Source organism: Schistocerca piceifrons, chromosome X, assembly GCF_021461385.2.
Source record: "Schistocerca piceifrons isolate TAMUIC-IGC-003096 chromosome X, iqSchPice1.1, whole genome shotgun sequence".
NCBI lineage: Eukaryota > Metazoa > Arthropoda > Insecta > Orthoptera > Acrididae > Schistocerca > Schistocerca piceifrons.
Window position 1 is genome coordinate 841,566,552 of NC_060149.1, and position 13,121 is coordinate 841,579,672.

Here is a 13,121-nt window from a genome sequence, read left to right on the forward strand (position 1 = left end):
CTAGCAACATGGCACCATCTTCTTGACAGGATGTATGAAAGATGCAAAGGCAAACTGTGTTCTTTATGCTGTGGTATAATTAGCTATTAAATCACAAAACAATCATGGAACTTTTTGTTGGTTTATAGTAATCGTAGAAAATCCAACAGTCATATTCCCATATATTACATGTATGTTTAATGCACTATTTAGTTCAGAAACAAAATGTAACACACACACACACACACACACATATATATATATATATATATATATATATATATATATATAGGGGGAGAGAGAAGGAGGTGGGTAATTAGCAGTAACTGCCATTTGCAGAAACATGTATAAAGTACAGCAATTAAGATTATGCATAAAGCACAACAATTAAGATTTAATTTACCTTAACACATTACACATATATCTTACCCTGTCTTTAATCGCCATTTTTGTGATGAGACTGCTGGCCTTTCGCATCCAGTTGTAAAAATGAAGTGTCTGAAGAACACTCAGATCTGGGCACAGGAAGCCATCACAATGGACATATGCAACACATTCCTTTAATTGTTTTGAATGTACTGGTTGCCCATTTAATATGACGTCACCACGGATCTTGCCTATGTTAGAGGAACGCCCTGATAACACCTCCAGTAGGGCCGTGCCTTCTTCTTCTGAAATTTGTGCATGAAATACTTCTGTTATACTTTGCACATAGTTTTTTCATGTTCATTTATATCTTGTCCACAATTGTGAGAATCTACAATTTCTCTTATGTATTACTAAAATGGACATTAGAGCACTTTTTACAAACTATAGTTACAAATGATAATATAAACATAGATTAGTTGTCTGTTGTTTATTTCACAAGAACAGATATGTTGAGAAGTTTGTGGTATGAATGTTGTCATTATAAATGGTGAAGTAACATCAGATGGAAGTCGTTTTTTAGTGCTGAGATGGACCTTTTGTACATTAACCAAATTGCCACATATGAGACTAGTAAATGAAACTACAGAAAGAAATTTGTGTGTTATAGTGACTAACTTAAGATTTTACTCTGACGGTAAAGATGCATGCTCTCAGAATATGCTACAGGTTAAACATCCATAAACACATTACATTTAAATTTAGTGACCTAAATTTACTGTATACAGTTTCATTGAGTATATGCTACTTATTGTGAGTGAGCCTGTACTTTTAGCTGCATTGTGTGTAAGGACCTGAATGAATCATATTCTGCGGTTATGGTAAGCTAGACTTTGCACTACCTGTGAACCAAGTAATGACAATGTGAACAGTGCTATTGTAGTTTTATTTGCTACCACATCCTTAAAACACAGCTGTTTATGTGTCCTACAGTTTATATTACAAAGCTTCCCACAGATAAGCAATGAAGAAGAATGGTAATGTAAATTAATGAAAGCAACTTCAGGAATAGTCAAACAACAAACTTCTGGGCTACATAATTACACGATTTTATTTTATGAAATGTACTCAACTTCTACATCAGATGATCTGTGTCCACTCTACATCTACATGTGCCACTGTATGGCACATAGCAGAGGGTACTTTGTGCCACTGCTAGTCATTTCCTTTCCTGTTCCACTCACAAACATAATATAGGAAAAACAACTGTCTATATGCCTCTATATGAGCCCTAATTTCTGTTATCCTATCTACATGACCCTTATGTGCAATGTACATTGGTGGCAGTAGAACCGGGCTGCAGTCAGCTTCAAATGACAGTTCTCCAAATTTTCTCAGTAGTGTTCTGCAAAAAGAACATATTCTTCTCTTCAGGAAAACACATTTGAGTTCATGAAGCATCTACACAATTCAACATGATTCAACATATCGATAAGAAATATAACAAGCCGCCTCTGAATTGCTTTGATGTCTCTCTTTAATCCAACCTGGTGGGGATCCTGAACAACTGAGCAATACTCAAGAATGTGTCATACTAGTCTTCTATATATGTGGTGTTCTTTACAGATGAACCACTCTTTCCTCAAATTCTCCCAGTAAACCAAAGCCAACAATCTGCTTCCCTGATACCAGGCTTGTGTCCTCATTCCATTTCATATCCCTTTGCATTGATATGCCTCTCGTATTTAATTGTCTTGACTGTGTCAAGCAGCACAACACTAATGCTGTATTCAAAAATTACAGATTGTTTTTCCTCCTCATTAACTTACGTTTACCTACATTTAGTGCAAGCTGCCATTCATCACATAACTAGAAATTTTGTCTGAGTAATCTTGTATCTTCCTACACACACTCAATGATGACACCTTCCCATACATCACAGAATTATCAGTGAACAGCCACAGATTGCTGTTCATCCTGACTGTCAGGTCAATCATGTATATTTATTCATTTATTTACACATCTAGTTCCGTAGGACCAAATTGAGGAGCAAATCTCCAAGGTCATGGAACGTATCAGTACATGAAATTACAACATAAAAGTAACAATAGATAAAATAAAATGTTTATGAACCCAAAAAAGTCAAGCTATAACTTTAAGTAATGCAATCAACAACATAACATAAGAATCAGCTAAATTTTTCAAGGAATTCCTCAAACAGAATAGGAGTGTCCCATGAGGGGACTCTTCAGTTTCAATTTGAAAGCACGTGGATTACTGCTAAGATTTTTGAATTCTTGTGGTAGCTTATTGAAGATGAATGCAGCACTATACTACACACCTTTCTGCACAAAAGTTAAGGAAGTGTGATCCAAATGCAGATTGGATTTCTGCTGAGTATTAACTGAGTGAAAATTGCTTATTTATTTATTTTGTCCTTCAAATCCTACATGTATAGAATATATACAAGGATACTGGACATGGTTAGGTATTTACAAGATAAAATACAGTTTGTATTGCAATCCAGGACTAGATATTGAAGTAATTTAGCAAAGATTCATACATACAACAAACATTAGAGGCAACATACAAGGTAGAATATTCATAATGCATATTTATTTTTGTTGTTTGGATTTTATGTATTCGGTCAGACTGTAAAAGCAATGATCAATTAAATATGCCTTTACTTCAGCCTTAAAACTACAGAGTTTACCTGCTGATTTAATATGGTTAGGTAGATTATTGAAAATCTTTATCCCAGTATGTAGTGTGCCTTTTTGGCACAATGATGTTCTCACCTGTTTCATATGAAGGTCAGATTTTTGCCTTGTATTGTGTGCATGTATATCTTCATTTTTTAATAAGATATCTGGGCAGCTATCAATATATTGTTTGATGAAAACTGATGTTTCGTAGATAAAAATGCAAGGAAGAGGAAGAACTGACAGTTTTTTGAATATGGGTCTGCATGATTTCGTATTGTTTACCCCTTCAATAATTCTTAATATTCTCTTTTGCATCCTGAAAAGTTTAATATTTGTTGTTGCATTGCCCCAGAAGATTATGCCATATTTAATTACAGAATGCACATAGGAGTAGTATACATTTAACAGACTGGCTTTGCTGCAACAAGTTTTTAAGATCCGTATCATACTGCTTCAGCCAACGTGAGTGTACTGTGTGCCCAAAGTGTTGGGCTGTTTGCAACAAGTGTCGAAAGAAAGGCCACATTGCATTGGTGTGTAACACCTCTTCAAATGTGGTGGACACAGTAGTACTGATGGACATAAACTGTACATTTACAATGACTGTCTCCCTGAACAAATTGTAAATGCAAGTGGATGCAAGAGTAGCAGCGACCTCGGTAAATACGCAAACATACATGGACTTGGGCTCCCATCCCTTCACACAGATTTCATGGAATTTGGTTAGCTACAATAAACAGCAGATTCTGATCCTAGGTAGTTCTCTGCTCCTGTATCTTACAAATCTGTTGTTCACCCTCTCATCTTCCTTGTTGTTTATGGATCATTCCCTTACCACAGATCTTTTCAGGTTAGATGCATTTAACGCTTTCTGTTTCTCCATTGCCAATGACATAAATTTAGTGTTAGATCAGTTCTGTAACAGCAACTGGAGTCCCTCTTCCCTGAGGTTTTGTCTCTGTTTTCCCCTGGGCTCAGTTGTGCTACCAGTCTTCATGCCCACATTACCATGTAAGAGTCCACCCACCCTCATTTTCTTTCAGGCACAGCAGGTGCCTGTTACATTGCATGACTCTGTCAAGGCCCAATTAGACCATTTGACATCGCTTGATGTCATTCGGCCTGTTTCTTCCAGTGACTGGGCTACACCACTGGTTAAGAAGCCAACAGGTAAGATTCGCCTCTGTGGCAACTTCAGTGTCATGATTAATGAACAGTTTGTGGTATATAAATACCCTTTGACCTACACTGATGAGCTGCACAGACACAAAAGTATCAAGTGGCCAGTACTTTTCCAAGATTGACATGTCAGAAGTGTACTTTGAGCTCCCCTCAGATAAGGCCACTTCTCGTTGTCAATACACCTTTCAGCTTATACCAACATCAACACTTGCCTTTTGGAGTCACTACTGCATCCACAATTTTTCAGCATTTTTTAGAACAGCTTACAGCCTCTGTGACTGGCTGCATCAATTACCTCTATGATATCACTGTTTCAGATTCTTTAACCGAAGACCGCCTTAGAGATCTCCAGTTGTTGTTTTCTGTTGTGCAATCTGTGGGTCTCAAGTGCAAATCTCAATTTTTTCAGCCATCTATTGACTACCTAGGTTTCAAGGTTTCTCACACAGAGATCACGCCACTGCGTCATCATGTTGACGCAGTTTCAGCTTTGCCGCGGCCGACCTCCATTAAGGAACTGTAGCCGTTTCTAGGTAAAGTTGCGTACTTCTGTAAGTTTTTACCGGGTGCATTCACTATCGCTCAGCCCCTGCACACATTTTTGAATAAAAATGTGTATTTTTCTGGTACCCCAGCTTGTGGCCAAATGTTCTCTTTGCTTAACTCTAAGCTTCACCCTGCCCGGTGTCTGGCCACTTCTTAGCCAGGTCAGCATCCCATGTTGGCTAAAGATGCCTCTCAGCATGGTCTTGGCACAGTGTTGGCACACAAATACGTGGACGGGTCTGAATAACCCATTGCTTATGCTTCTAAGGCTTTAACTCCCTCTCAGTAGCAGAGGATTTAGTGATTGTGTTCGCTCTCAAGAAAACTCAAATCTTCTTGTACTGATCTAAGTTCCATTTACCACATACCACAAGCTGTTGGTTGCTCTTTTCAATCCTTTGGCTTCTGTGCCCCATAAGGCAGTGCATCATTTGCAGTGGTGGGCTCTCTTCCTCTCCTGTTAGCATTATCAGATCCATTGCTGGCCAACAGTCCACCACATCAACGCTGATGCCTCATCTCTCCTTCTGATTGGGCTGGACCCAGCATTTGATCAGCAGGAATTCCTTTGTTTCTATTTAGATATTGAGAACCAGAGTGTGTCAAAGGTTTTCCCATCACTAGTGCCATGATAGCATTGGCCGTCACCATGGATTCTGTACTTAGTTGGGTCCTCTCTCTTGTGCAGCACGGTTGGCCAGAAAAACCCTCGAGCTGTGCCTTGAGTCCCTTGCATAACTGCTTCTCCCTCCAGCACTGCTTTTCTGTGTTTGATGGGTTTCTTTTGTTAGCTATGGAGGACGCTGCTCCCCAGGTTGTGATTCCTGCTTCCTTACACCACAATGTACTGCAGCTTCTGCATATTGGTAATTGAGGGAACTCTCGCACCAAAGCTTTGGCCCACTGGCATGTGTATTCGCCAGGCATAGATGGAGAGATGGAGACATAAGCGGCTTATCGCCACTTGCACTCACTGTGTTCAGCACCAAGTGGCCCCATGGACATCTTCTACCCCCTGGTTGATGCCGCAGCACTTGTGGAAGTGTCTACATGTCGATTTTGCTGGGCAATCCCTAAATCAGTATTGGCACATTGTAGTGGACACCTGCTTCAAGTTTCCCTAAATGATGTGTTGTCCGTCCAAGTCCACGGCGGCCACTATCTTGGCCATGTCTAAGATTTCTACAATTGAGGGACTTCCATATGCTGTGGTTACTGATAATGGCCCCCAGTTTATTTCTTGAGAAATTGCATGTTTTTGTCAGTTTCATCCTCAATCTAATGGCGATGCTGAACACATGGTTAGGATATTTAAAACTCAGATGTGGAAGTATGTATCCTGCAGGTCCCCTGAAGCTCCTTTACACTGTGTTTTGACTTCATACCATTTCATTCCAGAGGGGACAAGAGCCTAGCAGAGCTGCTACATGGACGCAGCCACAGACCCTCATTTACCTGCAGCATCCAATGCCGCATCTGCTGGCGTCACCAGCTCTGCGACGGTTTGAGCCGGGTGCATCTGTCTGGGCTCGAGGTTTCAGCCACAGACCAAACTGGGTTCCTGACATCATTGAGCATCTCTGGGGCTAGTGCCTGTACACTGTCTGCACTCCTGATGGGAGGATGTCCCATCACTTTGACCAGCTGCAGACATGAACAGTGGAGTGTGTTCTGGAGGACCCGCCAACTCCCCAGCCCCATCATCAACCATGTGTGGTGTCACCGCCAGACACCACACTTGCTAGGTGGTAGCCTTTAAATCGGCCGCGGTCCATTAGTAAACGTCGGACCCGCGTGTCGCCACTATCAGTGATTGCAGACCGAGCGCCGCCACACGGCAGGTCTACAGAGACTTCCTAGCACTCGCCCCAGTTGTAGAGCCGACTTTGCTAGCGATGGTTCACTGACAAAATACGCTCTCATTTGCCGAGACGATAGTTAGCATAGCCTTCAGCTACATCATTTGCTATGACCTAGCAAGGCGCCATGTTCAGTTGCTATTGATATTGTAAATAATGTACAGACAAGAGCTACGTTCAACATTAATGGATTAAAGTTAAGTATTCTACCAGTTACCTCCTTTTTTTTAAGTTCTAATTACCTTGTCCTGTTCCAGACCTCACGCCAGCCTGCGTGAGCTTAAATGCGTGCCTTTCGGCTTCCTCCAAAACTCCGTGGGTTGGCTCCTGCCAATCCACAACAATATTGGCGACGAGGTTTTCTGCGTTCTTAGCTACACTGCCCTGATTTACTTGTGTAATGGCTTCGCCACAATCTCCAGATGTACTGTCTGAATTTTATCGTTTACAGAATCAGCAAACACAGGCTTTACTGGATGCCCTTGGACGGCTCGTCCAGGGTCAATGTGCAATGCAAAACGATGCGGCAGCCGCCGTTCTACTGCTACCGCAGCCACAATACGCTGTTGCACCAACTTTTCGTTCTTTTGATGCTGCACTGGAAAGCTGGACGGAGTGGCCATGCCAATTTGGATTCCATCTCGCCGCCTACAGAATTCAAGGTAATGAGCGGCAGCCTTTTCTCCTTTCCTCCATAGGCGTCCAAACGTACCGTGTGATAGTCAAATTATTTCCCCGACGCGATGTAGCAACTCTGTCCTACGACGAAATTTTGTCTGCATTAGATGCATATTTCAAAGAATCAGTCAATGTAGTTGCAAAAAGGTATACCTTCTTTTGTACAAAACGTACGGCTGGTCAAACTAATCGGGAGTGGGTTGCAACCTTGCAAGGCCTTACTAGGGATTGTGCTTTTGAGTGTCAATGTGGACTCCCTTATTCAGATACTATGGTACGTGATGCAGTTGCACAGAACGTTTCTGATGTTCGTATAAGGGAACAGATTTTGAAACTAGTCAATACCCCCCTTCAACAAGTGATGGACATATTGGATCGGCAGGACACACTTGACTTTGCTCAGGAATCATTTGAAGCTTCACCAGCCATGTGTCACATTAACCGGCTCGCCGGGCGTGCTGCACGGAACAGTAAACAGCCCTCGCGCCCGTCCGCGCAGCTGCCGCCAGGCTCTCAGCCATGTGTGCCGCGCAGGCAAGCAAACGCAGTGCTAAAATCATGCCCGCGGTGTGCTACTAGACATTCGCGTGAGAATTGCCCATCACGTCAGGCTATTTGCTTTTTCTGTAATAAAAAAGTACATGTTCAGAGTGTTTGCCGGAAAAAGCTCAGATCGGACAATCACAACCTTTCCAGGCCCTTTGCTTCGCACCAGAATCGAACCAAGAATACTCAGGCTCGCGAACCTTCGCCCATGGAAATTCATGTAGTTCATTCCACTCCGCCCAGTGCCACTCTCTCTACCAGTGACTGTGTTCGTCCCACAAATAGTGTGCGTCGACATCGCCGGAAATCCTGTAAAGTCGCAAATGATTCTGTACCAGTGTCAGTTCACGTTGCACGAGACAGTTGCTCTTGTCGTCAGCAGGACAATAAACTTTTTGTAGACTTGGACATTCACGGCAAGGTGATACCATTCCAGCTCGATACCGGAGCTGCAGTTTCACTGATCAATCAAGACACGTACAAACAGCTGGGCACACCTCCGTTGCGTGCCGCAAATGTTAAGCTAACTGCATATTCAGGTCCTATCAGTGAACCACACTGTGCCTTCAGACAGTGTTTCTCGTCTATGTGAAGAATATGCAGACATTTTTGCACCGGGCGTTGGTTGCACTAAGAACTATAAAGCACATTTGGAACTGCACGTAAATGCGCAACCGAAATTTTTCAGAGCACGCAATGTTCCCCACGCATTGTGTGATGAGGTCGCAAGGACATTAAACGATTTGGAATCACAAGGTGTGATTGAATGTGTGCAGGCTTCTCTCTGGGCATCGCCGTTAGTAATTTTGCCAAAACCTTGAGACTTTGTGTGGACTTCAAGGCAACAGTGAATCCACAACTAGTCATTGCAACTTTTCCTTTACCCCGCCCAGAAGATCTTTTTGACAAACTGTGCCCGGGTAAATATTTTTAGAAGTTGGACCTGGCAGATGCGTACTTGCAAATACCGGTGGACGAAGAATCCCAGCGCGTTTTGGTGGTTAACACGCATCTTGGTTTGTATCGATTCAAACGACTGCCATTTGGGTGTGCATCTGCCCCTGCATTGTTTCAGCAATATCTGCAATCTGTTTGTGCGTCGGTCCCTACTTCAGCAAACTACCTGGACGATATTCTGATCTCCGGAAAGACGGAAGAAGAACATTTGGCCAATCTCAGAACATTATTTCAGGTCTTGCGACAAAATGGTCTTCGCTTGCGGAAGGACAAATGTGTGTTTTTTGCTCGTGACTTATCCTACCTGGGACATGTAATCAATGCCCAAGGCATACATCCCAGTCCCGAGCACCTCTGTGCCATACAAGACTTGCCTTCGCTGCAGAATTTGAAGCAACTACAGAGTGTACTGGGAAAAATTAATTATTATAACAAATATGTGCCGCACGCCTCTTCCATTTCAGCTCCGCTTCATCGCTTACGCCGTAAAGGTGTTCCGTTCATCTGGACGATGGAATGCGAATGCGCCTTTTGCCAGTTGAAATTGGCGTTGCTTTCCAATACTTGCCTTATGCCATTCGATCCCCTGAAACCCCTTTTGTTGATGGTAGCTGCATCAGATTTCGGGATCGGTGCTGTGCTTGCTCACACAGATGGATCGTATGATCGCCCTATTTCCTTTGCGTCCAAATTGCTCTCGTCTGCGCAAAGAAATTATTCACAGATCGAGAAAGACACATTGGCTCTCGTATTTGGTGTTACTAAGTTTCTTGTATGGTCGTCACTTTACCATCATCACAGACCACAAACCTTTGACATCGCTTTTTTATCCGAACAAGCCTGTACCTCCGCGTACAGTGCAGAAATTCATTCGCTGGTCTATTTTCCTCTCGCAGTACCGCTACGATATCTTGTATCGGTCCACTGCTAAGCACGGAAATGCCGATGCATTGTCCCGTTTGCCTGTTGCTGAGGATAGAGCATTCGATTCTTCCGACCTTGCTTGCATGTTCATTGATGCGGAAACCGATGACGTGGTCGAATCGTTTCCGATTGATTTTCGTCGTGTAGCTACAGCCACAGCTGCCGACCCTGTCCTTGCTATCGTTCTGCATTTTGTTGCTATGCAATGGCCCTTGTCAAAGTCACGCAATGGCCCTTGTCAAAGTCACGGATCAGGGATCCATTGGTTCGCTGATTTTTTGCTCACAAGGAGAGACTTTTTGTTCGACGTGGTGTTTTGCTGTTGCGTTCTGATAATGATCAGTCCAGGGTCGTGGTCCCTCGTTCGTTACAGTCCTCTGTCTTACAGCTTCTCCACCAAGGACATTGGGGTATAGTGAGAACGAAACAACTTGCTCGTCAACACTGTACTTGGTTCGGAATCGATGCCGCGATTACGAATATGTGCTCTTCTTGCATGGCGTGTGCCAAACAACAATCCGCACCACCGCAGAAATTCTTTGCATGGCCAAAAGCCACTTCCCTTTGGCAACGCTTACACATCGATTTTGCTGGTCCATTCTGGAATGCTCGATGGTTGGTTCTGGTCGATTCATTCAGTAATTTTCCTTTTGTTGTCTGGATGTCTTCCACGACGTCATCTGCCACCATCCAAGCATTATCTGCTATCTTTTGCATTGAAGGTCTGCCACAGACTATTGTTTCCGACAATGGCCCACAATTCATGTCCGCAGAATTTCAGTCATTCTGCAAGGCAAATGGTATTCAACATCTGACATCCGCGCCGTTTTCGCCTCAGTCAAACGGTGCCGCTGAACGATTGGTCCGGACTTTCAAGTCACAGATGTTGAAGTTAAAAGAGTCGCATTCTCGGGAGTACGCGTTATTGCCCTTTTTGTCCTCGTATTGCTCTCAGCCCCGAGATGGTCGCTCGCCGGCTGAGTTGCTCCATGGTCGTCCTCATCGAACCTTGATGTCTTTGCTACATCCGCTGCATCAGGTTCTTGTGCAGCGACAGACGCCTGCTTTTGCTCCAGGTGACGTTGCCTACTATTGTCACTATCGAGGTTCACAGCGTTGGCTCGAAGGGCGCAGTCTTCGCTGCCTCGGCCGCGCTATGTATCTGGTTTTGGGGGCCTCTGGTGAGGTGCGCCAGCATCTCAACCAGCTGCGCCTCTGTCGTCGCATGGGATCTGCCGCTCGCCATCTGCTTTCAGCGACGGTGCCATCCGGTCAGCGCCCTGGGGACCCATCTACTGGCTAGCCTCAGCCCCAGGTGTTCCCGACGCTGCCTTCCATTTTGCCCCATGGCGACGTGCCGCCGCCGCCTGTTCTCCCGCCGGCAACGCCCGTAGTGGACGCGTCGCTGCAGCCGCCGGGCACCTCCCTGGGTCACGTGCCCCCGATCGCTTCCTGTGACCAGTTGTCCTCCGACATGGACCTCTTGCTCGCTCCAGACCATATGTCGTCTTCACCCGTCGGGTGACCCGGCCCGATGGATGTCGACCCTTCGGCCCCTCCTGTCTCTCTGCGGGCGCATACACCGCCTGTTGGCGTGCACCCTGGAGCAGGTTTCCAGGCGTTTCCTAGTTCCCCTCGGACTGAACGGCGGGGTGCAGGTGGCACAGCCTCGCCTGTTGTTAGGCTCCCCACATCGTCGCATACATCAACATGGGGTCCTCCCCACAGTGGGCGGAAGCCTTATAACACAATCGTACGCCGATTTGCGGGGGAGGAATGTGGTGTCACCGCCTGACACCACACTTGCTAGGTGGTAGCCTTTAAATCGGCCGCAGTCCATTAGTAAACGTCGGACCCGCGTGTCACCACTCTCAGTGATTGCAGACCGAGCGTCGCCACACGGCAGGTCTACAGAGACTTCCTAGCACTCGCCCCAGTTGTAGAGCCGACTTTGCTAGCGATGGTTCACTGACAAAATACGCTCTCATTTGCCGAGACGATATTTAGCATAGCCTTCAGCTACATCATTTGCTATGACCTAGCAAGGCGCCATGTTCAGTTGCTATTGATATTGTAAATAATGTACAGACAAGAGCTACGTTCAACATTAATGGATTAAAGTTAAGTATTCTACCAGTTATCTCCTTTTTTCTAAGCTCTAATTACCTTGTCCTGTTCCAGACCTCACGCCAGCCTGCGTGAGCTTAAACGCGTGCCTTTCGGCTTCCTCCAACCATGTCTGTTCCTGTGTCCTGTGTCACAGCCAGTCTGTTTCCTGCCACAGCAGGGGTTGCTGCCTGGCAGATCACTTCTAGTAGGGTCCCTGCCTCTACCCCCGCTCCTCCACTGCCGTCGCCGGTGCAGCCCCCACTGCACCACTGCACCTGACACCGCGGCCGCTGCTGTCTCCGTAGCTGAGTCATGTACGACCGTCATCTCCAACACTCCCACTGATACCTCCAGTGTGACCACTGACCTTGACGAAGATGTTGCTATTGAGACACCATCCCTGGTCCTGCTCTATGACCTCTCATGGGAGGGTTCTTACTCGCAGGTGCGCACCTGCCACATGCTGCAGCAACTGCCATTGTTGGACAATGAAATGGACATTAGTACCATCATTGATGTTTTCCGCGACTCATAATCTCAGTGCCTTGTGAGATCAGTGCCTTTTTTCATGGTACAAGTGCTTTTTCAGTACCAGTTGTTTTTTTCTGTACCTTGCATTTTTTCTGTACCATGTTTTCCCTGTGCCTAGTATTTTTATGTATGTGTGTGGTTTTCCCACACTCTAGAAGGGAGAAGTGATGTACCTTCACTTATGACGCATGTGATTTCAGAGATTGTGTGTCCACACAGTCCACAGGTCCACCTATAGAGGCCACCTGAGTCAGCCCTCCAGCACTCTCTGGTGAGCTGCCAAGGAAGCAGTATTATTTAAGCAATCACAAAAGAGTGCTCGGCCTATTCTGTAACCTGTATTAGTTTGTCCATTCAATGTGTTCAGTGATATGCAAAACATGTACTTTATTGTATCTTATGTTGGCTCTATAAAGTACTATGGACCATAATTGCTATAACAATTAAATTCCACTACATAAATTCATATAGGATGGTGCAAGGTCAAGTGAGAGGAGTAATGATGGTTGTAACAGTGGTAAGATGGAAGTTCTGAGTGGATTTATGAGAATTTGAAACAAAAATGTACCATTCTTCCACCAGCATATGTAAACATTTTAAAACTCTGAAGTTGAGGCAACAAATTACAGGAGGTAAAAGTCAGTGTTTCATTCCATAGTCTGATATATGACCTGGACCTTTCACCAACTATAGACTTCAAGCAGGTTACATCTGTTAAGTATTTATGAATTTCTGTATA

At 44.6% G+C, this 13,121-nt stretch overlaps 1 protein-coding gene across 2 annotated transcripts in view; it reads right to left on the reverse strand.

The window, feature by feature from the left end:
• LOC124721435 (ATP-binding cassette sub-family G member 8) overlaps window positions 1–13,121 on the reverse strand; it is a 323,750-nt gene that overhangs the window by 74,891 nt on the left and 235,738 nt on the right. For both annotated transcript variants that reach the window (XM_047246412.1, XM_047246413.1), the window contains one exon: window positions 409–650. In XM_047246412.1, coding sequence (XP_047102368.1) covers window positions 409–650 — 242 coding nt within the window. The remainder of the gene's footprint in view (window positions 1–408; window positions 651–13,121) is intronic.